Source organism: Mesoplodon mirus (genome assembly GCF_964341445.2).
Source record: "Mesoplodon mirus genome assembly, chromosome: 8".
NCBI classification, from domain to species: Eukaryota; Metazoa; Chordata; class Mammalia; order Artiodactyla; family Ziphiidae; genus Mesoplodon; species Mesoplodon mirus.
This window is the reverse complement of record NC_138984.1, coordinates 22,676,934-22,700,861: the sequence shown is the minus strand read 5'-3', so window position 1 is coordinate 22,700,861 and position 23,928 is coordinate 22,676,934. Positions and strand designations below refer to the sequence as shown.

Sequence of the window (23,928 nt, the reverse complement as noted above, 5' to 3'; positions counted from 1 at the left end):
TTTGACTTTATTTTAGCAGATTGTGATCTCTATTTTGCAAATGCCTTTCAGCTTCTTTATGAAGTATCTCTCATGCAAATACACCTTCTTTATTTTTGGACTTAGTGCCCTTCCAATGTTGTGGCTGCCTGTTGTCCAAAATTCTGAATGTCTTTCTTTTCAGTATTGAGGTATTATGCAAAGAATAAATGTATTGCATGACGCATCATGCTCAGAATACTAATACGAGGTTCTGAATCGATATTTCTGTAGACAGCAGCGTATCTTTATTTTTAAAATCAGATTATTCTCACGGAAGTAAATAAATTTCATCCTTGCTCTTGCAAAAGGCTATCTAATGCACTTTAATATATCAGAGAAATAAAAGGTGAATAGTCTAACTAGTTAAATTTTTGAAGACATTTTTCTGTGAAACCAAATTTCGCTGTTTCATTCTCTGCTGGCTTGCTGTGTTGTTTATTTTAGACAAGTAACCGTATTTGAAAGCTTCAGGTGTCTCATGTATAAGGGCAGATACAAAGTAGGTTTGGTTAGGAACTTCAAAAAAGCCTTTTCTAAACTGCAGCATGAGAATCACATGCATTTTTAATAAGACAGCATTTAAAATATGGATGGGGAAACACCTGGTTTATCCAAGGTGTCTGCACTGTTATTGACATGCAGCACGGCTTCTATCGTCGGCATTAACCGTGTGATATTTTCCAAGTAATTCATTTGCAATGCCTGTTCTAGAAACCTGGAACAAAGCAGAAGAGAAGAAATTGAACTAGGCATATCAATAATTATTTGAGAAGGGATTTCACCAAGGAAGAAGACAATGGAAAAACTTACCAATCCATATCTAAATTAATTTTGCTTGGATCCCCAGAAAGCAAATCCCTCAGTTTTTCAGATAGAATATTGTCATGATACAGTAAGCTGGTGGCTATTTCAGTGCTGAATTCTGCTGCTTTGAGGAGTTGCACATGAAACGCACTCTCTTCACACAGGTTCCCAAAGTCTGTACTAGACAGCTGGCACATTTTCTCTAGTGAACTGAAAGTTTCAGGTTCACAAAGAAGTTTGGTCAAGTTTCGAAGTTGAGACAGCTTTTGAGAGGGGGAAAGATGGGAAACATTAGTTATATTATTCTAAATATTTATTAGTTGATAATAAGCAACCAAAATTGATTTACTTCCTAAAAACATTTTGCTTATGTGTTTAGTGAGTTGGCATTTGGCAACAGTTTTACCACAAAGCACTATTTTCTATCATTTGAGTTTACTGTTCTCTTAAGAATTTTATAAAACTTTTGGACCTGTTAGACCTCTTTCTCAAATGTAGTCATATCTTGTAGATTCACAGGTTGAAAAGATGTAGTTTAGTTTTATCTCATTTAAATGACAAATACTTAAACTAATTTTATATTTTAGTTTATTTTTTAAATCATGTGTAAGGGCAGATAGCAAAGCAGATTTGGTTTGGAACTTCAAAAAAGGTTTTCTTCACACCCACCAGGATGCCTACTCTCAAAACAAACAAACATACAAACAAACGAACAAATAAATAAATAAAACCAGAAAATAACAAGTGTTGCCAAGGATATGGAGAAATCAGAACCCTTGTGCACTGTTGGTGGGAGTATAAAATGATGTAGCTACTGTAAAAAATAGTACGGTGAGTCTTCAAGAAAATTTGAAATAGAATTAACATATGATCAGCAATTCCACTTCTAGGTATATACTCAAAAGTATTTATTGAAAGCTGGGTTTTGAACAGATATTTGTAGACCCATGTTCACAGCAGCATTATTCACGAAAGCCAAGAGGTAGAAGCACCCCATGTCCATTGACAGATGAATGGATAAACACAATGTGGTAAACACATAAAATGGAATATTATTTAGCCTTAAATAGTAAGGAGATTCTCTCACATATTATAACGTGGATGAGCCTAGAGGGCATTATGCTAAGTGATATAAGCCAGTCATAAAAAGACAAATACTGTATGATTCCACTTATATGAAGTACCAAGCATAGTCAAATTAATAGCAACAGAAAGTAGAAATGCAGGTGCCAGGGGCTAGGGGGAGAGGGGAATGAGAAATAGGTGTTTCACAGGTAGAGGATTTTAGCTTTGCAAGATTAAGAGTTCTACAATTTGTGTGTATTTAACACAATTGAACTGCACAGTTAAAAATAGTTAAGGTGGTAAATTTTATGTTATGTGTATTTTATCACAAGTTTAAAAAAAGTAATTAACCAAAAAAAGACTTTTTAAAACTGCGCGTGAGAATCACATATATTTTAAAATATGGATTGGTATATATCTTGTTTTTCAAAAGTGTCTGCACTGTTATTGACATTATCTTCTATCCTCTTACTTACTGAGGGAAACTTTTGTTCTATGGAGTGCTTAAAAGGGCCTAAAATCCCATACTTAGAGAAAAAGGAGAAAAATGAAAATCAATTACTTTCCTACGCAAGTATATTCCTCCTTGCGGTTCACTATGCTCTGTGTGTTCTGAGGATATATCCCCAAGTCATACTTCCTGGGGTAAAAAATTATGCCTCTGGGGAAGCCAGTTCTGTTGTGCTTGGAAGCAACCCTAGAGCTACTCTTTTTAAGAAGTGAAATAATTTGGAGAAACATCTAAAGAAGCAAATATGTGTCATTCATTGAAGCTGAGTTTCTAATCAGAAGTTGCATTTTGACAGAAATGAATTATAATACAGGAAAATGTTCAGGAATATTTCTTTGCCTATGTCAAATGGGAAAGGTACAATGATGTGTCTTGGATGAGAGATTTATAGTAACTACACGTAGGCAGTAGCAATTAAACACCAATCATCTTAGATGGTAAAAATCATTGGTCTACTTTCCACTGTATTTAATATTCTAATTGACTTCTGGTTTTGAACTATCTAAAATGGTTTCATATGTATTAAAATTCTACTTACTAGTCATTACTATGAGAAATTTTCCATTCTGTAATAAACCCAATCATTTTACCAGAGGTAACTGTATGTTTGTCACTTTTTCCTTCCTTTGATTTTCCAAATACTAGATATGATTAAACTTCTAATAAATAGAGCCCAACCTCTCTGCCAGTGACTTTTATTTTGGTGACTTCTTAAATAAAAAGATAAATACTGGGAGCCCAATTAATTTTTTAATTGATCTTTTAAGGGTGTAGTAAGTTTGAATGACTTTACTTGGTAGAGACTGAAACATATTTTTTAATTGCAAGTTTGACATACATGTAACAAGAAACCAATAAAAGTCCATAGAGTATAATCTTGGCTTGATAAAAGATATAGAAGGAGAAATTGGAAATCTAGCCATGTTACTGAAGTAGAACTGGTCCTTTGAAATAAGAATTTAATTCAGAGTTAATAATGTGGCCTGCACTGTGAGGCACATCGCCAAGGAGCAACATCATGGTCATTTACTATTTGTCATTATTTACCACTTTCTTCTAAAAGCAATACATGCATTAAACTTTTAGAAGCTTCATAGATCATTAGTAATCAACATACATTCAGAGAATTATAATTATCTCTTCAAAAGTACGTGTCAAGCCCAGATTACAGGTTTGTCACAGTCTCATTTATCACGACACTGGTCTACATAGTAAGGGCTCAGGCCTAAACTTGAACAATGACCCATAACTAACTCCACGTCCAGCTGTGACTGAATTCCCTAGTGTCCATGGTTCCTAATGCATCTGAATCAGAATTGTAAGTAACATGATGGCATAAATTTCAAAATACTGTATGTGTAAAAATGTTGAAACTGCAACACTCCTGGGCTCTTAGAAGGTAAATGAAACGAAACGAGACCTACTTAAAAATGTAAAGGTATTACAATATAAATAGTGTCCTATCTGTATTTCTGCTTAATATAGAGAATATCCATTTTATGAGTATTTCCCCAATCAGGAAGTTATCCTTCCCGCCAGAGAGACTGAAAATAAAAGAGGAGAAAACAGACGATGAAGGAAGGAGAAAACTCTAAAGTTCAAGAAGAGTAGAATGTTTGGGGCTAGAAAAGAAAAAAAGTCACGAATGAATGACAGGCATTTGACATTTTGGAGGGTCTAAACTTTCTCAGAAATATTATGAATAAAAATGTTAGGGTGGGCCCTAACTCACTGTCACAATCAAGATACCAATTACCAAGGAGGACAAAGCAGGGAAGTAAAAGCATCTCTTCTTACAAAACTCTAGGAGTCTGTCTTCATTCTTTCAATTACATGTACCAAATATTTTCCATGTGTCAGACTGTGCCAGGTGCTGAGAGTACAGAGTAAAGTGACAGACTTAACCATGTTCCTATGGAGCCTGTAGTCCTGGAATGAATGGGTCTGTCAATTGCAATTAGCAGCCATGCTTGTTATAAATGACAATAGATTTCCCACCTAAGGGACAGGACTGTAGTTTATTTCCACTACTGTGGCTTCTTGAACCTTTTTTCATAATGTAACCCACAAGGGGAGAAGTATACTCAAAATGTGGATGCTGTTTTAAGTTAACCTTAGCTCCATTCCCATACCATTATTGTAAATGACTGAGAATGTCTTGTTTCCATTTCCCAATGTATATTGTGTGCTGCTCAGTTACTTTGCAAGTTGAGAACTACAATCAGTAACTTCCCAGGTAATACGATTACATCACCAGGGCTCTACTTTATTTAACACTATCATTTGTTCACAAATTCATGAGTCAAGTCTTAAGGTACTACTATGTGCTAGATGTGAGACTTTAGAGATGCAGAAGGCATAATTTCATCAGATTTTACACTCTAGTGAGGGAAATAGACCCTACATATACAATGAGCTACAATGCTAAGTAGTAAATTCCAAAAGCCAGAAACCTCACTGTAATTGGAGATTCCTCTTCCTTACGCCTCACACCTCACTGGCTGCCGAGTTGTGCCAACCCACCTCCTACAATGCTCTTGAAATTCTTTTCCTTCTATTCTCTGCCACTGACATAGTGCAGGGCCTCACTTTTTGCTTAGGTTACTACAAAAAATCATCCACTTGGCTTTCTTCCAATCTGTCCTCCATAATTCTCCTAGAGAGATCTTTTCCTAAAATGCAGAATTCACCTTCAAATTCACAATTTTTACGATCAGATTCAAACTCCTTGACTAAACATAAAGAGGCCTTGGGGATCTGGGTCCCCTTTGCTGCCTCTCTCATAGGCATCTTGTGGTCCAGCTGAACACATAACTCCAGGTAACCTATATCTGTCCTTCAGGTTTACACCTCTGCCTTCTTACCAACGCATGTCTCTATGTCTGGAATGTAGGACTATAACCTAATCCTACACAGCCTACAAGACTCAGAGTAAGGAGTATCTCCTCCATGAAATTTCTTCTCTCCACCTCCATGCTCTGCAATCTGAGTCAGATATGCCACCTCCATATACAGAATCCTGTCCATCCACATACCACAACACTTATCTCACTGTGTTATAATCATTGGTCTGCTTTTCCATCTCCTCCACTGGATTGATTATAAGGATTTTGGGGTTAGAGATTATATCTTTTAAATAAACAGATTAGCATTATGGGAGCATAGATGATGGATGGAGTGAATGAAAGGGTAAATATTACATGCATACAAAGTCATTATCCTGACTTGGAAACAGTGAGAAAGGAGATACTCTAATATTATAAGAGTGACATTTAAACTTATCCTTGAAGGATGAGTAGGACTTTTCCAGATGAATGCATAACTTCCTTCTCATTTGCACAAACTAAGATAGTGCTAAATTAAGTACACTAGAAATTTTGATTCATGTAGATGACTAAGACAACAATGTAGGTAATCTAACTAGCATATTTATTTGTAATATACATGGACACATGTTTTGTATGCCTGCTTAATTAGACCAGGTTGACTATACAGCAAGTCATCCTGCTTGCTCTGAATAAACCAGTTCTAATTTTATTTTATCCCTGGCTACATGAATCCAATTAAACTGCTGTTCTTACTAGGAGAGCTGCTTTCAAAATCTAAAGGGTTATTTAAGAAAGAGAGTGAATTTCATGATAACCTGCGTACTGTATGTATGAGCTAAACAAAGAATAAGAGACAAACACCAACCAATTCAAACTTCAGAGTTAACATTTTTCCCATTGCTTTCCCTCCCTTTCTTCAATATCATACATTTTAATATGATTTACGGTATTAGTTTCTGCTTCTGATGACAATAATACAAATAAGGTGAGTCAACTTCTGAGATTTTTGTACACTGTGAAGTCTAAAACATCAGCTTTTGAAATCAACTTTTATAGTTTTAAAAACTAGGGGGCTTCCCTGGTGGCGCAGTGGTTAAGAACCCGCCTGCCAATGCAGGGGACATTGAGTCCTGGTCCAGGAAGATCCCACATGCCGTGGAGCAACTAAGCCCGTGCACCACAACTACTGAGCCTGCACTCTAGAACCCGCGAGCCACAACTACTAAGCCCACGTGCCACAACTACTGAAGCCCACACACCTACAGCCCATGCTCCGCAACAAGAGAAGCCACCGCAATGAGAAGCCCACGCACCGCAAAGTAGAGTAGCCCCCACTCGCCACAACTAGAGAAAGACCACGTGCAGCAACGAAGACCCAATGCAGCCAAAAATAAATAAATAAATAAATTTATTAAAAAAAAAAAACTAGGGACATTTCAAATTAGGAATCCAATTTTTAATGCTTTTTCAAATCGTGTAGCTTAATGAGACAACTACATCAGGAACTATTCCTTTACGTATTGCATTCTGTAATTAGTCTCTTATGGGTCATTTCAGACAGAGATATCCACTGATTAAAAACAAAATACAATTATGTAGCACCAGAACTCCTGTCACCCTTTTTCTAGCATTAATCTAGACTCAAAATAGAACCAGTATTTAAAAAAACACAGATTTAAAACTTAAATTACAAATATATCTTGCCAGAGAATTACAAGAAGTTTTTGAGGTTTTTTTTTCTTTCATGGCTTACTTTTGATTTCAAGACTTCAGGAACTGGAGGGAAGTAATCCTCATAGGAACCATTTTGAAGAAAATATTTTTTAAATCGAATTGTAGAGTGCAGCAGTCTTAAATTTTCTGTAAAGGAGGAGAAAAGAATTACCTTATGTGAACTGCAAGGTCATCTAGGAAACCTATTTGAAAGACACCTTTATCCTAATTTATTACTAAGTTTTTTTCTAAGATAATAGCCTATTTCAATCTAAATATAAAATGAGTGAAAATTTAATCTCTCCTTGAACCGTGGAGACTATAGAGTTCATTATTTTTAAAATATTCATAGATATTCTGCTTAGAGACAAAAATATTTCCAGCAAAGGTGCTATACAGTTTTGGTTCTTGGTGAACTGAACATGCTTTTATTTTGGATGTACTATTAACTTGAAGTGTCTGAGAGAGAACAGGTTGTATAATCACTGTGACACAAATATGCCCTTCCAACCTTGATTAATTCATGTCCGGTAAACAGAGACCACACTTAAATATCTGTTGTGCTATTTGCTTGCCATTAAGTCTCAAAAAGCTATTTTGGTGTAGGAACAGTGAATGTATATCTCCTACAAAGTATAAGAAAATAGATGTTTTACCTTTAAAAAAAGGAAAAGAAGTATTTGATTAAATGCAATCTTCATGGTTAAAGTGTGTAAGGATCAGAAGCAAAAATAGTCTGCTACAAAAATGCCTTTCTTTATGTAATTTACATCTGCTTTTGGAAGTCTACATTATCCTTCTTCATTATTTTTTGACAACTAAGATTATTAAGGGCATAGAAAATGTCATGGAGGGTTATGTGAACTCCTAATTCTGGAGACTTGGAAAGTTTATCTAGGTGGCCATTAACACATCTGTTATCTGACCATTATATATTAAAGTTTGTCCAGGTGGCCAGGTGGTACTAGCAGCAGGGACAGGAGTAATAATATAATAATATGATTAGACAATCCCTTTATATATCAAACCACTGAAACAGATGCATATGGAAACTAAGATTTTTAAATTTTCTTTCTTTTTTAAGCCAACATCTTATAAAATTTACTATTTTAGAACAAAATTACAAACCATGAGTAGCATTGTGACTCTTAAGAAGAGTATTACCTTTTGATCCCCTGGCCAAATTGTCAGTGACATTTCTCACACATGCCAAATAAGGAATATAAGGACTATCTACTGATATATATAAGAGAGCATCTTCAAAGTTTTCCAGTATTAGGAGCCTATAGAATTAGAAAAGAATATATAAATTAAGTCATATAAAAATAAAGCAAAGCCATTTTGTTGAGATCATGTGAGCCCCTAGTTGTTTGGCATTGATTGATTTGAGCATTGAAGCACTGTGAAGTAGGACATCTTCCCCCATCCAGTCCAGCTGCACAATGGCAGCACTACTCTGGATTCTCTAAGTATTTACCTTTTCCATGGGCATTATCTCTATATTTAATTATTTTAATATCCAATCATAAGTGATCTTAAGATCATTTCCAGGCACATTTACATGAAAGAAAAATCACTGGGCTAGGGTTGCCAGATAAAATACAGGAGTCCCAGTTAAATTTGAATTTCAGGTAAATAATGAACAATTTTTCAGTATTAGTATGTCCCATGAGTCTTGTATGTCTGCTTCCCCTCCCCTCCCCTCCCCTCCCCTCCCCTCCCCTCCCCTTCCCTCCCCTCTCCTCCTTCCCTTCCCTTCTCTTCTCTTCTCTTTTTTCTTTTCTCTTTCCTCTAAATCTGGCAACCCTCTCTCTGGGCTTCAGTTTCCTCTCTTGTCAAATGATCTGCTAGATCCCTTCCACCTATAATATTCTCTAAATAATTTAAATTCATTTAACTGTGATTAAAAAGAAATGGTAGAATCCAAATGAACAATACAAGTTCCTTTTTTTTTCTTTAAACAACCAATTCAGAGTTCCCAAATTAACCACTTTCTGGTTTCCTTTCAAATTGATTGGCATGTGAGGACATAGTCTAAGATTTTTGAGGCATACATATGTGAGTGAGTACACATGTGTATGTTACGCATGCCCTGTCACTTCAACTGTGAGGCTGCGTCTCTACTTATTTTGTAATTTCTTTCCTTAGTGTCTACTATTGAATGTTATGTACAGCAGAGATAGAACAAGTATCAATGGTTTATTTGGGAACCATCTATTTTGAATCAATCTGCACAACACACAAATTAACTAGTTCTATTGGATATTTAATTTAGATTTAATTCAAATACTAATGGAAGAGACTTATCCTGGCATAGCTAGTAAACATGTAGGACAATGTTTGCATTAACATTAAAGAAGTCTCAGGGTGTTTACATGTGGGTTAATGACACTGGATTTTCTTTTTTTATTTTTTACATCTTTATTGGAGTATAATTGCTTCACAATGGTGTGTCAGTTTCTGCCCTACAACAAGGTGAATCAGTTATACATATACATATGTTCCCATATCTCTTCCCTCTTGTGTCTCCCTCCCTCCCACCCTCCCTATCCCACCCCTCCAGGGGGTCACAAAACACCGAGCTGATCTCCCTGATGACACTGGATATTTGAGGAAGTTTGACAAGAAAAAAAATCTATGGCAAGAAAAGTCCCTAACTTGGCAGTCAGAGCACAGTTAATTGATCAGATGGCCGACTCTCATTTAAATACAATCCACAGCCTCCATGTTTAAAAAAATTGCACCCATTCCTGAGGCTTCTTGCTTTTGTTTAGGCACTTCCTTGACCAGAGACTCTCCTTTCAGTATTATCTCTCTTTCTTTTGTGTTTGTCTTCCTCTTTGTCTTAATCATTATAGCACTGAGCCATTTCCATTCTGGTGCTGTGCTCAGGAGCAAAACACTGGTCTACCTTTCCAGATGAAACGGCACAAGAATGGTGAATGGTGAATTTTCAAGCTTTAAATAGAAGAATGTTGGGCTAAAAGTGACCTTGAAATATCATCTAAGCATTATCTTAGTTCCATAAAGAACAGTTGATTGCCAAGATTTTTGAGATTAGATTTAAGATACACCAAAAATTAAGATACACATGTGCCACTGTTTTGGCATAAACATCCAAGTATTCCTTTAAACGATTTAATTTATGTATTCTTTATATAAAAATCTCACCTACTTCTCAAGAATGGTTACAACTAAAGATGAGCTTATGGATGTATGCGTGCATGTGTGTGCATGCACACACACACAACACAAAAAAAATAATTAACTTTAGTGCAAAAATAATGAGGGAGAAGAGCTTTGAGGAAAAGAATTTTTTTTGAGCAGCTTTCTTTAGAAAATTCTGGATCATAAACATTTTTATCTCATGCCAAGTACTGCCACTCTATGATTATTTTAAAGTGGGGAGGGAAAGGAAGTCCAAAGATAAGAAATCCCTTAATTGCATCAATCTCAACAAGAGCCGTCTTAAAAGTACTGAATTCTTTCTAATAAACTGTCAGCTAGCTGTCAGTAACCAACTATATTTGCTGTGGAATTTTCAGGTCTGAAGCGCTAACATTATCAATGCTATGGATGCCCCAAGTCTCCGATAAAGATACCTGGCTTCAGCAATAAGCATCCAGTTGTCTCAATTCAGAAGTTGTTTTTTTTTTTTATATATATATCTTTATTGGAGTATAATTGCTTTACAATGTTGTGTTAGTTTCTGTTGTACAACAAAGTGAATCAGCTATAAGTATACATATCCCCTCTCTCTTGAACCTCCCTCCCACCCTCCCTATCCCATCCCTCTAGGTCGTCACAAAGCACCGAGCTCATCTCCCTGTGCTACAGAGAAGCTTCCCACTAGCTATCTATTTTACATTTGGTAGTGTATATATGTCAGTGCTACTCTCTCACTTCGTCTCAGCTTCCCCTTCCCCACCGTGTCCTCAAGTCCGTTCTCTCCATCTGCGTCTTAATTCCTGTCCTTTCACTAGGTTCATTGGTACTGTTTTCTTAGATTCCATATATGTGCATTAGCATACGGTATTTATTTTTCTCTTTCTGACTGACTTCATTCAATTCAGAGGTTTTTTTAAAAAAATTATTTTTCTGGCTATACAGAGAATGTGTTTAAAAGACTTGATTATTTGGAACATGGACTCCTGTATGGGGTAAAATTGCCCAGAGCGGTGAGATTGCTCTTGGGAGAAGCATCTGGTTCAGCCACCTCAGAGGAGGAGAGATGTGGGAGCAGAAAGAGGAGGTGGTTATTGATGGAAGGATTTTGCCTAGAATTACCCAGAGTTGGGAAACTTCTCATTGAATAATAGGAAGTTTATAAACAATTGCATAGATTTTATTTTAGAAAAAGAAATGAATGGTTAAAAGTAAGTCCTATTATTTGTTTTTATTTGTACACATTTCCATTAGCATAAAAATATATCCTTTGGGACTAAAGTTAAAGAATTTCAATAGTGTAATTTATCAGGCCAAAACAACCTTTTACATAACAGGCCACCTAGTCTCTAAATTTGCCTTGAACTATGTGCATTTACTTCAGTCAGCTTCTACCATAACTATTACAGTTACTTCAGAGAACTGCTTATATTAATGGTCATTAGAAGCTAAGGTAACTGCTGTTATTTCCACTGCCTATTCCTGAGACAATGTATTTACATGCCCCACAAAGAGTCCAAAATCAAATTACCTATAAACAGTTTTGGCTACCTGAATACTACTGAAGCAAACAAAGTTTGCATTACCTTGAGTGAGCATACAAAATATTTTGGTTTTTTAAAACCGAAATAAATAGTAATGTAAAAAATTGGAGACTTCTACATCTTTCATGATGAAAGACCTGAAAAGAGTTGGAAATTGGGCCTCCAGCTAGATTTTCCTCATAGACATAAGGTAACCAATCCAGACAGAACATGTGGGATCTAGTTATACAATCTTAGAACTGAAAAACAGATCCTCATTTTGCATTATCCCAAAGTATTATTGAATAATACCAAAAAACAAGTTTCAACTTTACTGCACTTCAACTGTATCTTTTTCTTTGGTCAGTCAACAATTGATTTTTCTATTCCATAGCCTTAAATACTGATAAAAGAATTATGTTTATGAATTGTTTTGATTGCTTATTCAGCCAAGTTACTTACCAGTTTAGAAACAAACCAACAAACCAACAAAGACTTACTGTGCAGCCAGGCTGCTTGGGGATAGAGACTGTTCATCTTCTTCACTCCACACATGTGCTGTATTATCAGAGCCACCTAAAGTGATAATATTTAATAATATATAGGAGAATATTTAACATTTCCGTAAAGGATTTATTTTTCTAAGCAAAAATCATCCCAGGTCAAATTAATGGGAAAAAAATGCAGGAAGTCTGCAGAATTTTTCTCCAAAGGATTTTATAAGAGATATCTAAGCTCTTTCAGTTGGAAACATTTAAGATACTTATAGGAAATAGATGCCTACTAATTGAAATAATTCCAATGATCAAGCATATGCATTTCGAACAAATTATTTCTCTGTGCATCAAACCATTGCATTATTTTATCCTAAGACCTGTATGCATAGATGACTCTTAAATATCATAATGCAAATTGAATACCCCATGACTTCTTAATCAAATGAAGCCAATTTCAGTCTTATGGGTCACTGGATTTTTCTGTTTGTCTTCAGTTGTCTAGAATGTAGCCGTAGGAAACATCTACCATCACTAATCTATATTTTCTATCTTTCAAAAAGCAGCCAGTGATTTCAACCGAATGCAGCTGTGAATGCAAATTGGCTAATGTTAACAGAACCATTCTGAGTGGTCTCAAATAATACGAAAGCTTGGAGTGTGGAAGGCAATCACTAAGTTGGGTCTAATGGAAACCATATGTGAAGATCTAATTCAACATAGAGAATTGTCCCTAGAAGTTAAACAGGTTCCTTATTCCGCTTGCTGCATAACATTGTATTGTTAAAGAGTAAGTGTGCAACAACATTCACATGCAAAATTGAAAATGAAATACTTTAAACAGCTACTACATAAATAAAAACATCAGAAATCCAGTGCTTTCATCCGGCCCCTTTAAGGAAATGGTATTACTTATTTCAGTCTTCCCTGTAGACACTACTAATTCCTTATAAATAATCCAGTAGTTTTAGTGCTGTCATTTTTTAACATTGGCCTAACCATTTTCAATAGGATATTTTATTGCCAGCTTTAACACTTCTCCCATTGTCTCTAGTTGGCGTGTTCTAAAGCTTTCTGAGAAGATCCTAGCACAAAACTAGGAAACCATCTGTACTTTTCTCACGCTGGTCATTTTGTTTAAGCATGTGTGTAAAAGACTCACAGAATTAAAGACCTCCTTGTCTACGTCTGTATCAGTCATGCCTGAGTAATGTCTGCTCTGTCCCTAGTATCTGGCAGAGTGGCTTTTTCAGTTTTCCTCTCTGGCAGAAGGGAGTTCTCTGCTCTGCTCAAGATGCAGCTAAGTATTATTGCTCTAATGATAGCAATGCAGTAGTAAGTGAAAGGACCAAGAAGAAGATACCCAGAATAAGTAAACCTAATTAATAATGGTAATACCTATTATTTATTGGCATCCATATATAAAATAATCCAGGATAGGACTCTGGAGACTTATGCTTTTGCAGTGTAACAGTATATAAAACCATTTTCCCAAGATCATATCTTGCTCACTTTGAATTCCTATGTGATGCTGAGCAAGTTCATTAGCATTTGTATTCTATATGGTTATGTGTCTCTTCCTCATCACGCTATTCAAATGAATAACTAATAGAAATTAACTTTATACATATCAATTATAGGCTTGACCTTGCTGTTAAGTATGGACTTCTCCCTCTGGCCACTTTTCATTCTGGACTCTAAGGTGTCTGAGAAGAAATGCTGTATTAAATAGGCTTTAATGTAGTGGAAATTGTTACAGACCTTTAAAATGTCAGATTTTACTTTATTTGTAGAATTAGGCATATATAAAAAGGGTGCCCAAAGACATAGAAAGAAATCCACTGCACAGATAACCTCTTTCACCAGTAAAGATTGCCTTCTATTTTTAAAGATGTAATTTCATGTAATTTACTGTACTTTGCAAAACAGCAAACTTCAATGAGCCAAAAAGGTAATCTTTGCTCTCAAAACTCAGTTTTATAAATGAAAATACTGAACTGTGAAGTAGGGATCCTCAGTGGGGTGGAGCTGAGAATTCGACTCCTTAAAACAGGAAGTTAGGAGACAAGCTTCTTCGCAAGTGTTTATTAGCATCTCCATAGTATCATGGTTGCTGAGGAGGCTTCTGAAAAAACCTTGAACTATGTTCATAACCAGGGTTGAATCAGAAGTAGACATGGGGTGGGGAGGTCTGAATTAGAAATAGACATGTGGTGTGGAGAGGAATGGGGCAATGGCTATCAAAAAAATGTATCATGTGAGAAGGAATCTGACACAAATAGTCAAACTCCATCAGTGGCTGAAAGTGGAGCCAATTCTGAGGTTTGGTGGTGGCAGGTACTTGTGTGAGCTATCATAGTGTGTATACATCCCAGATGGTAAATATGAGTGAGGTCATCTAACAAAGAGCTTGGGGACCTGGCTTTGGGCTTAGACAGATCTAGGCTCTAAATCTCAGTTCAGTCACTTGCTGGATGTATAACACAGGCAAAGTGCCCAGCCTCCCTTTGCCTCAGTTTCTTTGTCTGCAAAATGGGATAATAACTATCTCTTATAGAGTTGTTTTGATGATAGAAGGGACTTAAGATAATAAAACATTTATCACTGACACAAAAAATACTACCCTTTTATTTTTTCTTTGAAAGAGAGGAGTGAGACCCTCAAAGCTATCTGAGCCCTGTCATGCATTAGAGAGGACCCAAACAACTCTGCTATAAGAAACCATTCCACTCCAGTTTACTGATTGTAAAGCCAAGGGAAAAAGTATGTTCACAAATACCGCTAAACACCATGGAGACTAAGCACGGGTGGCTTGGGCAACGTGGCAGGTATCTGTACTTCAAAACAAGTTTGAGTTTCCTGAAGGATTCCCAGAAATACCTGGAAGGATTTTTCAAAGCCCATGAAATTTCTGCTCAGGCAGGTAGGTAGGGGCTTAGGGTTAATGACTTAGGAATTGACATTAATGTCACTGCGTTCGTATCCTCAGACTGATAAAGTCACAGGTGTAGGAAATTAAAAAAACAAACAAATATAAGCACATCTAATTTTAAAAATAAAAGCACATTTCCTTGATGTATTTCCTTGTCATCCTGACTATCCAATGGCATGGCTTAACACATGCCAAAATCATTAGCATATTCATAGACATGAGACATGGCCGCTGTTAAGTATTGAAAATTGAGTTAGTTATACTGTTCAACAGAAAAAAGTGTTCTGCTGCCTCAGTTAATGACAGGTTCTTTTGCTTCTGAGGCACTGAGGAGCTTCTGTCCTTTGTAAAAAAATTTTCAACTTCATCCCTCTACTTTACAATTACAAGGTGTGAGTCTGAAGATGAAAAGGAAAAGAATGGTAAGGAGAACTTGAAGTTCTCAAGTCTTTAAAATGAAAATATAAAAATATACAGAGGAAATAATTAGTGTTTTTTACTGTACTGTCTGGTTTTCTGGTCTGGACTTTTTTAAAAGTGCACTTTTTTTTTTAACCTTAATGTTCGTCAAGACCGTTGAATTTAACAACAATCAATCTTGCAAGCTAGTCATTAATTCTGTAATTGATGATATAAAAAATGTTCTAGACTAACAGAAATTGGTATCCAAGTATATGTTAGACCCTCCTTCGAGAAGTCTTCAAAGCCTTTCCAAACTTGCTATTCATATGAAAACTAATAAAGACCTTGTAATAAACAATCGGGTTGTGACCTGATGCTCTCAGGACACTTATCAGTAATCCAAAGGTAAAGTCTACATATTTAAAAGCTGACAAACTCAGTTGAGAAAGCCTATTTCTAAATTCATTCAGGGGAGGTAAATGCTAACGAAACATTTTACTTGGGAAGTATGGATTTATTTCTTATAGCCCTAAATGTTTTCTGTATATGGCTGTGTGTGTGTCTGGGCATTTCCATGTGTGTGGTATATAATGCTATCCTCTATATGCAAAGGTGATTTTTTTCTGATTCACTAGCAACATGCTATAGTTTGTCTTATACCTATAAGTGACAGTAGAGCTATACTGATCTATTCACGCTCTGATGTCCATCATGCATTTTCAAGATGGCTGGTTGAGGGGTATATTTTTACCAAAAACTCATCCTGATTAAAAAGACAAAGTTTGAAAATGAGGGCAAAGATACTGCGATTCAGTGTAGGCTTTTGTTCAAAAAGTATTGGTAGAAATCTACTTGCTGAGGCTTACTCCCTTACTCTGATATTTATTTTTCATACCAACTATAAACATAGCTTTATAATATAGCTAAGAGAGATGAGTTTTACCAAAATAAAAATCCTAGAAAGTCACAGCCCCTTTTCTGGCCATTTCTCCTTGTCTCCACACTTCGATTATCTAAAGACACAGATTTAGTTGTAGCTTATGTCCCTACCTAAGAATAATACCATCCATAACTGATTACTTCACTTGTACTTTGTTTTTTATTTTTAATGGAACTGAATACAGAATTGCAACACAGAATTGAATACAGGAAGATGGAAATATAATACCTCGCGATGGGGAGTCCAGAGTGTAAAGCAGATGTTTAACAGATTTACTGAGAGTTCTGAAACCTTCGTTAGTTGTAACACGTGGATAAACCTTCTGCATGGCCAGCAGCACACTAACAAGTTGAAAAACAATTAAACCAGATTGCATTTCAAGGTTTGCAGACAGAAACAAAAGGTTATTCAAGGAGAAAATAGCTACAGCATAGAAAACTATTCTTATAACATACGAAACAAGATGCTGCTTTTGTCATCTAATTACTTGTCTGTTTATGCACAAAATCCCAACTATCTTGAACCACACAGAGCACTTCACTGGTTCCAGGATTCTAAAACCTAAAAGGCCTTAAAGTCAGAAGTGAATTTCATGTCAGTTTTTTTTTTCTTTGTTAAGACCTAAAAATAAGTGGTTAGAAATAGAAGCTTCCAGTGAAAGGATACTTTTTTTATTGTTTTTAATTCAAGGAAAAAATTAAATATTGGAAACTATTTTAATTAAAAATCTAGCCCAGATAAAAGATCCAGTTTCAAGAATAATTATTAATTAGCATTTGATAAATATTTACCTTTACAAAGGTAAACAAATGGTAATGTTTTTGGAAAAAAATGGAGCTTGCCCTAATTAAAGACTGCATTCTACCCCCTAAATGGCCCATAGGCACTGCTCCAGGGGTAGCTCAAAATTAATATCCGGACTAACTGGCACTGTCTTCCTATGATTTTTATGTTACTAATAAGATGGGCAGGGCTTCCCTGGTGGTGCAGTGGTTGAGAGTCCGCCTGCCGATGCAGGGGACACGGGTTTGTGCCCTGGTCTGGGAAGATCCCACATGCCGCGGAGCGGCTGGGCCCATGAGCCATGGCCGCTGAGCCTGCGTGTCCGCAGCCTGTGCTCCACAACGGGAGAGGCCACAACAGTGAGAGGCCCGCGTACCGCAAAAACAAAACAAAACAAAACAAAACACAAAAACACAAGATAATGAGCAAATTCACTTATGCTGGAGTTCATTCCATATTTCCAAAAAACCAACTAGGGATTTAAGAAATGCCTTTTTTATCCCCTTATTGTCATTAGCACATTTTAAAAATGTTAGCTTTGTACAAGTATGTCTGAATTTCACAAATACTGTGAGGCAATGCTTTAATGTACATGAGTAGTAACTTAAAAGGCTTTGTAAGGATTTGCCACTGTGAAGTGAAATGTAATACATACTAGGTGATAGTTTTTCCATATGTATCCTAATCAACTGAAGGCTCACTCCAGCAACAGCATGTGCATATACTTTCTACCATATTTTTGGAATTTTTAATATTTAAATTAAGGTCCTTTTAATTTTAGCTCCCTAGCTATGAATGAAAATATTTAGAGAGCTAAGAGTATCCTCTAGTTTCTAGTAGATATGTGTCTATATATAAACATATATATATTTATCATTTTATTTACTTCTCTAATAGTTCCATAAAGTCATTTTCATTTGTTTTGTTTTATAGACAGGAAAACTAAAGTTCAAAAAGTTAAATAACTTACACGAGGTTATCCAAATAAATAGAACTGGTTCTGTCTAATTTCAAAGTTTATGTTCTTTCCACTTTATGTCTTGCCTCTGGCACTTTGCCCCAACATGGCAGGGAGGACAGAACATTTCTGCACTGAGCCCACAGCATTGTTAGCTTGTTTTTACAGCTGTGTGTTTGGCCATAGGGGCATGGCTGTATTTTTTTCATTTCTGCTCTATATACATAACAGTCAATACCTCAGGTAGTTTTATATTTGCCCCCAAGAATCTCCTGGTTCTCAGACTTTGAGTTACTTCTGAACCCTGGTCACCATGGAGACCAGTTAAATGTTCTGAGGTTGTAGATCTCTGCCAGCCTTCTCCCAGCTTGGCCTTCTGCTTGACTCAGCTAATCTGTTGTCTCAAAGTAACACCTTCAAAGACTGAACACTTGACAATCTCATTGTAACTGTCAGCATTATTGTTATTAATATAATTAATAAAAATGTCAGAAGACTTAATTCATCTTTTTCTAACAAAACGTGACTTAAAAATGACACCTGACCATTGTCCTCTCTGAAATCCTTTAAACTATTGATCAAAATACTTTTATTTCACTTCACTGATTTTGTTTTTCTGTCCTTTTCATCATATACAAATGGAAGTTATCCAAAACAAGTCTCCTTATATGTAAAGGTAATTTAAAAAGGAGTTTTTGTGGGCTTCCCTGGTGGCGCAATGGTTGAGAGTCCGCCTGCCGATGTAGGGGACACGGGTTCGTGCCCTGGTCTGGGAAGATCCCACATGCTGCAGAGCAGCTGGGCCCGTGAGCCATGGCCGCTGAGCCTGCGCGTCCGGAGCCTGTGCTTTGCAACGGGAGAGGCCACAACAGTGAGAGGCCCGTGTACCACACACACACACACAAAAGGAGTTTTTGTGATTCATATCTCAGCATAACTTCTTCCTCATAAATGGTGAATATCATGTATGTTTTTTCATATACAATTCTTGACTTTTGAGATTACTCATTTTTGCTAACCTCTGTCATAATCTTAACATTATATAATTTCGTTTTGGTGACTGAACTATATAACAACTTACAACTTTGCAAAATTGCTGGTGTAAATAACCTCAAAACCTTTTAATGGGGTTTATTTGTCCATATTACTTGATCAACAAAGAGTAAGATAAACCAATGATTTGATGATAAAATACAGTCATCTGTGAAGAATTTACAGATTTTAGTGATACTGTTAGTTTAATAATAATAGTAAAGGAGATTTAACTTTAAAAAACTAGTGTGTGTTTCCTCTTTCATAAAATGGGGATATCTGTAGTCTCAATCTCAAAGCACGGTTGTGAGAATCAAATGAAATTAATGCAACAACATGAGGGCTTATTATAAGGTCTTTGAACAAATATAAACTCTTGGAAGCTTATCAGAGAAGATGAGAAAACTCTTGTGGTGCTTCAGACATTAGCGATGGAATCCACTGTACTCTTAGTGACATATTAGAGAGGCAGTCTGGGTTCTGGAGTTAAAAAACCCAGGTTCAAACCCTCCTAGCGGCATGATCATCAGATATTTAATTTTTATAACCTTCTGTTATCTCACTTATAAAATAAATAATAGTTTAGTTGTAAGTTTCAATGTGATATATATAAAGGATCCAGTAAAGTGTCTGGCATATAACAGGCAGTCGGTAATTGCTAGTTGTTAATATAGTTGTTGTTGTTTTGTTTAATGCACATTTCCAAATTAGCTAGACAGCCAAAACCTAAGTATGTGTCCATCAAACTCTGAATGCTGGCCATGCTCAGATCTCTTTTATGAGGAATGCAGGCTTTAAAAGGGTTTCTTCTGCAAAATTTTTCAAATCTTTGTGTCATATGTGTCAAATAAAGCCAACCCAATATGCAGGCTTAAGCTGCCTGCACCTGAGGGAGGCCAAACCCCTTGAGGTGGCTTGGTGTAAACTCTAGCCAATGGGGTTGTTTTTTACTGTGTAGTGCAACCAAAACCCAATGAAATATTTTCTTCTTGCACAGTTAAAATACTAGATGCACAGAGCCCTGGTTGTCCCTGAGTGAGCCTGAGCCAAGGTTCCAATCTACCATTGGTCCTGCTCTACCATCTTTCTCAGAAGTCTGGGATACCAACTGACACTATAGATGTTATGATTAGTGTTCCTCCTTGTTTCTCCATAAACCTGTCAATAATGCTGATGACCACAATGTGTGTTTCTCCTTTGCCTAACTAATACACTTACTTTCGTTGCCAAAACCTGCAATAAGGTGCTGAAGGATTATTTGCTGTGTTTAAATTACCTACCTACCAGTGATCCTAAAGGTAGTATTAAAAAAAAAGAAAGACTTCTTTATGAACAGTAATATTCCCCTTAATTCTTACTTTTTCTTACCTGTTTGCACTTCGAAGAACATCAAATAGATTGCTTAGTGTCGTGTCATTCCGGAACACATTTGGAAAACTGGAGAGAAGCTGCCACACAGCTGTCTGCTTTTGCACTTGTGAGAAAAAGAACAGCACTTTGACCATTTCCTGAAACACTATCTTCTGGTTATTGGGATCACTTGATAGCTTAAAAAATAAAACCACAAACAGGGTGAAATGATACTTCAACATCTGTAACCACATGGCTAACTGCCTTTGAAAACATTAAAAGTTTAGATTTTCACATAAGTAATTCTTTCAGATTTTCATTCAGTTTGAAGTCATCTTTTACTTGGAAAAACTATAACCATTTCAAATGTTCTTACACATAATTAGATTCTTTCCTATAGTTCCAGAAATTGGCATATTTAATGTTTGCTTAACAAAACTGTTTATACAAAATATTTAAATTGTGTTTGGGAAACTAAAATTAATTTCTTAAAATAAAATTAGCTTCAGAGTAGTATTTTTGTTTTTCTTTAGGATCTGGTGCAGGATCTGCAGACATATCTTCTCTATATCCATTAGTAGACCTTATATTATTTATTATTTGCATAGAAAACCCTTAAAATTTATATATTTTATATTATATGTGTGAATATGTATACATACAAACATGAAAATGTCTACTATTACAATTATACATACTTAACAAAATAAAGTATTTCCAAAGTTCTGCTGGATTACAAGGAACTTCAGTTATAATAAAGATTTAGAGTGAATATCCTATGTAATAATCATATCTTGCACTAGAAGCAAACAAATAAATGAAAACCATGACCTGCATTTTTGCTCTGAATCACAGGACCCAGCTAATACCTTCATTATATTTCCACCCAAAACAATCTTCTTAATAAGCTCATTCATACTAGTAAAGTCAGGGTTTTGTTCTGTCTTAATTCAAGGTCTTTCACGCTGAAAATGTGATTTTGAACAACATATTCTTAACCACACATTCTACGTGACTGCTGAGTTTGTTGAGATAGAATTTTAAGTGCTCTACATTGGATTGGGATTATTATAACAGTGTCTCTAATCTAGTTCATTTGGAAAACTCAGACTACTGAAGAGTAATTTAAGCATTCTGCACTTACTTACTATAAAATTCAGAGAATCAAGGGGGAAAATGTTAGATGTGGACATGTTTCATTTATTCCTGTTTAGAAAACTTTGAGAGAATTCTGAATATTTGTGTGAACTTTCATTGTATGTGGAGTTTCATTAAAAGAAGATTATCAGTGTCTTATTTTCACATCTTAATTTAAGACTAGCATATGAAAATGGTCATTAGCACTCCATATTATAAAGTTCTTGGTTTTAATATATAATATTTGGGAAAGAGGGATTATATTATTTCATAAAAAGTCAAATTTGTAAATTGGGTTTGACCTTAGAAGAAACATTTTAAAGATTATCCATTATTCTAACTTCCGAGAGTTATAAGGCTCTGATAGTTTAACTATTAAACTTACATTGTATCCTGAGTAATCTCACTTAAATAAAATATCTCAGAGAAAACAGTCAATCTTCATTCACCATAGAGCAAAGTCAAATTTCATCTACAAAGATGTCTCCACATTAACCATAATGCAATATTTTTGGTTCAACATTAACATAATTTCAATCCTGCACATTTAAATAGCAAACAGACATATTACTTAGAATTAGACATTGCATGTGAATCTCTGTGCAAGGAATTCATGCCAAAGGTGAGCCAACATTTCAGTCAGCATTTCCTAGTCCATGTGGGCTATGCATTTGCTCTTTAATTCATTTTGAGTCACTTTGTGTATACAACAATGGAAACAATACACTTCTTTCTATCGTTTATGAGATCTTGATCATGTTAAAATATTTACACTCACCTGAGAGAACTGGTTTGTTAGTTCTTGGAGAGAAGACTCTAAAAGGGTCATGTTGGACAGGCAAAATATGTTAAAAACATTTTTCCCTAGAGTGGTCCAAGAGAAGGCATAATCAGCAGTATATCTTGGATAGTTCTCACACAGTTCTCTTCGCATATCTTCTGAAGTCGAATTTTGCTGTAAAAGCAATGTGTGTGAGAAGAGTGGTATAATAATGTTAGTAAATATAGATATTAACGTGTCCTAGTCATCAAGGAAACTGACCTGTCTACATAATAGCCATTTTAAGGTCCTGCACTATAGCAACTATTAAATTAACACTAAAATACATTCGGTTTACCCATGAAAAGTCACTGAGAGAATGTGTGAATGTGGTAACTCTTGTCATCTTTATGATTTAAAAGATTTGCATATGATTTTTTTAACTGAACACATTTCCTGTCTCTGACTAGACAACCTAAATTTACTAGATCTTGTTTCACAAAAATCTTCAGGCTTAAAAATCTTAAGCTTTTCCTGGACATTTAACAGCAGAGACTTAGGGGTCCTAATAATTTGTGACACTTCATGGGAAAGTGGCCAGGATCTTTGGAAGAATTCCAAAAAGGAAGAGCTTCAGAGTCTAGTCTCAAGACCAACAGTGTTTGTTTAGAGAAGTGGAAAAACATGGATCATGTTTCATTTGCAAAGCAATTATTTCATTTAAGAATTATGCATATAAAGAAAAAAGAAAACATATATGAAAATACATACAAGCATATAATTATCAAAGGCAATAATTGGAAAGCATTTTCATAATGGAAGTCCCCCATATATTTCACAGTACAGACCAGTTAACAGATGCAGCACTATTTTCATCTATAATTTTGATCCCATTCACCATTAAGTTCTTTAGATATTTACAGAGCCAATTATAGTTAGTTGCAATATTTAATGCATCCTTCCTAGTAATTAATTATTATAACCTGTGAGGTGAGGGCTAGCTAACTTCATCCTCCCTTTATATCACAAAATCTACACTCTACCTTCCAGTGATTCAACTTCTAAATGTAATGAAACAAGACAGGCTCCACTTATTCCAGGAGATACTGTAAGTGCCAGGTCTTCTAGTCATTCATCCACATCTCTTCCTTAATATTACATATAAACTCACCCCAGAATGATTTCTCTACTTATTCTTGCAAGGGTTGCAGAAAGCAGTAAACAGAAAGAAAAAGGAATCAGAGAGATTGCTGACAGAGGCATCAATATGTGATCCTAATTTTTACATCCCTCTTCTGCTCCAACTACTCTGAAATATGTATCTATACATAGAAAATTCATTTTTGACTTATCTCCATCGGATACATGACTCTGTGCTGCCTCACAAAATTCTGAAATTTTATTCCATATGAGAAAGAGAACCTGGGAGTTTCAATACAATAAAGTGGTATTTTTGAGAATAGCACTGCTATTCTAGCTATTAAAGAATTTTTAACTTATACAATGCAAG

General features: G+C 35.6%; 1 protein-coding gene across 2 annotated transcripts in view; it reads right to left on the bottom strand.

The window, feature by feature from the left end:
• The window catches only part of ABCA12 (ATP binding cassette subfamily A member 12), a gene marked incomplete at its 5' end in the record, with an annotated part of 180,642 nt that overhangs the window by 84,263 nt on the left and 72,451 nt on the right, over positions 1-23,928 (bottom strand). For both annotated transcript variants that reach the window (XM_082630169.1, XM_082630170.1), the window contains 8 exons: positions 624-736; positions 832-1,088; positions 6,983-7,089; positions 8,107-8,225; positions 12,131-12,206; positions 16,627-16,739; positions 20,540-20,718; positions 22,437-22,613. In XM_082630169.1, the coding sequence (XP_082486295.1) occupies positions 624-736; positions 832-1,088; positions 6,983-7,089; positions 8,107-8,225; positions 12,131-12,206; positions 16,627-16,739; positions 20,540-20,718; positions 22,437-22,613 (1,141 nt within the window). The remainder of the gene's footprint in view (positions 1-623; positions 737-831; positions 1,089-6,982; positions 7,090-8,106; positions 8,226-12,130; positions 12,207-16,626; positions 16,740-20,539; positions 20,719-22,436; positions 22,614-23,928) is intronic.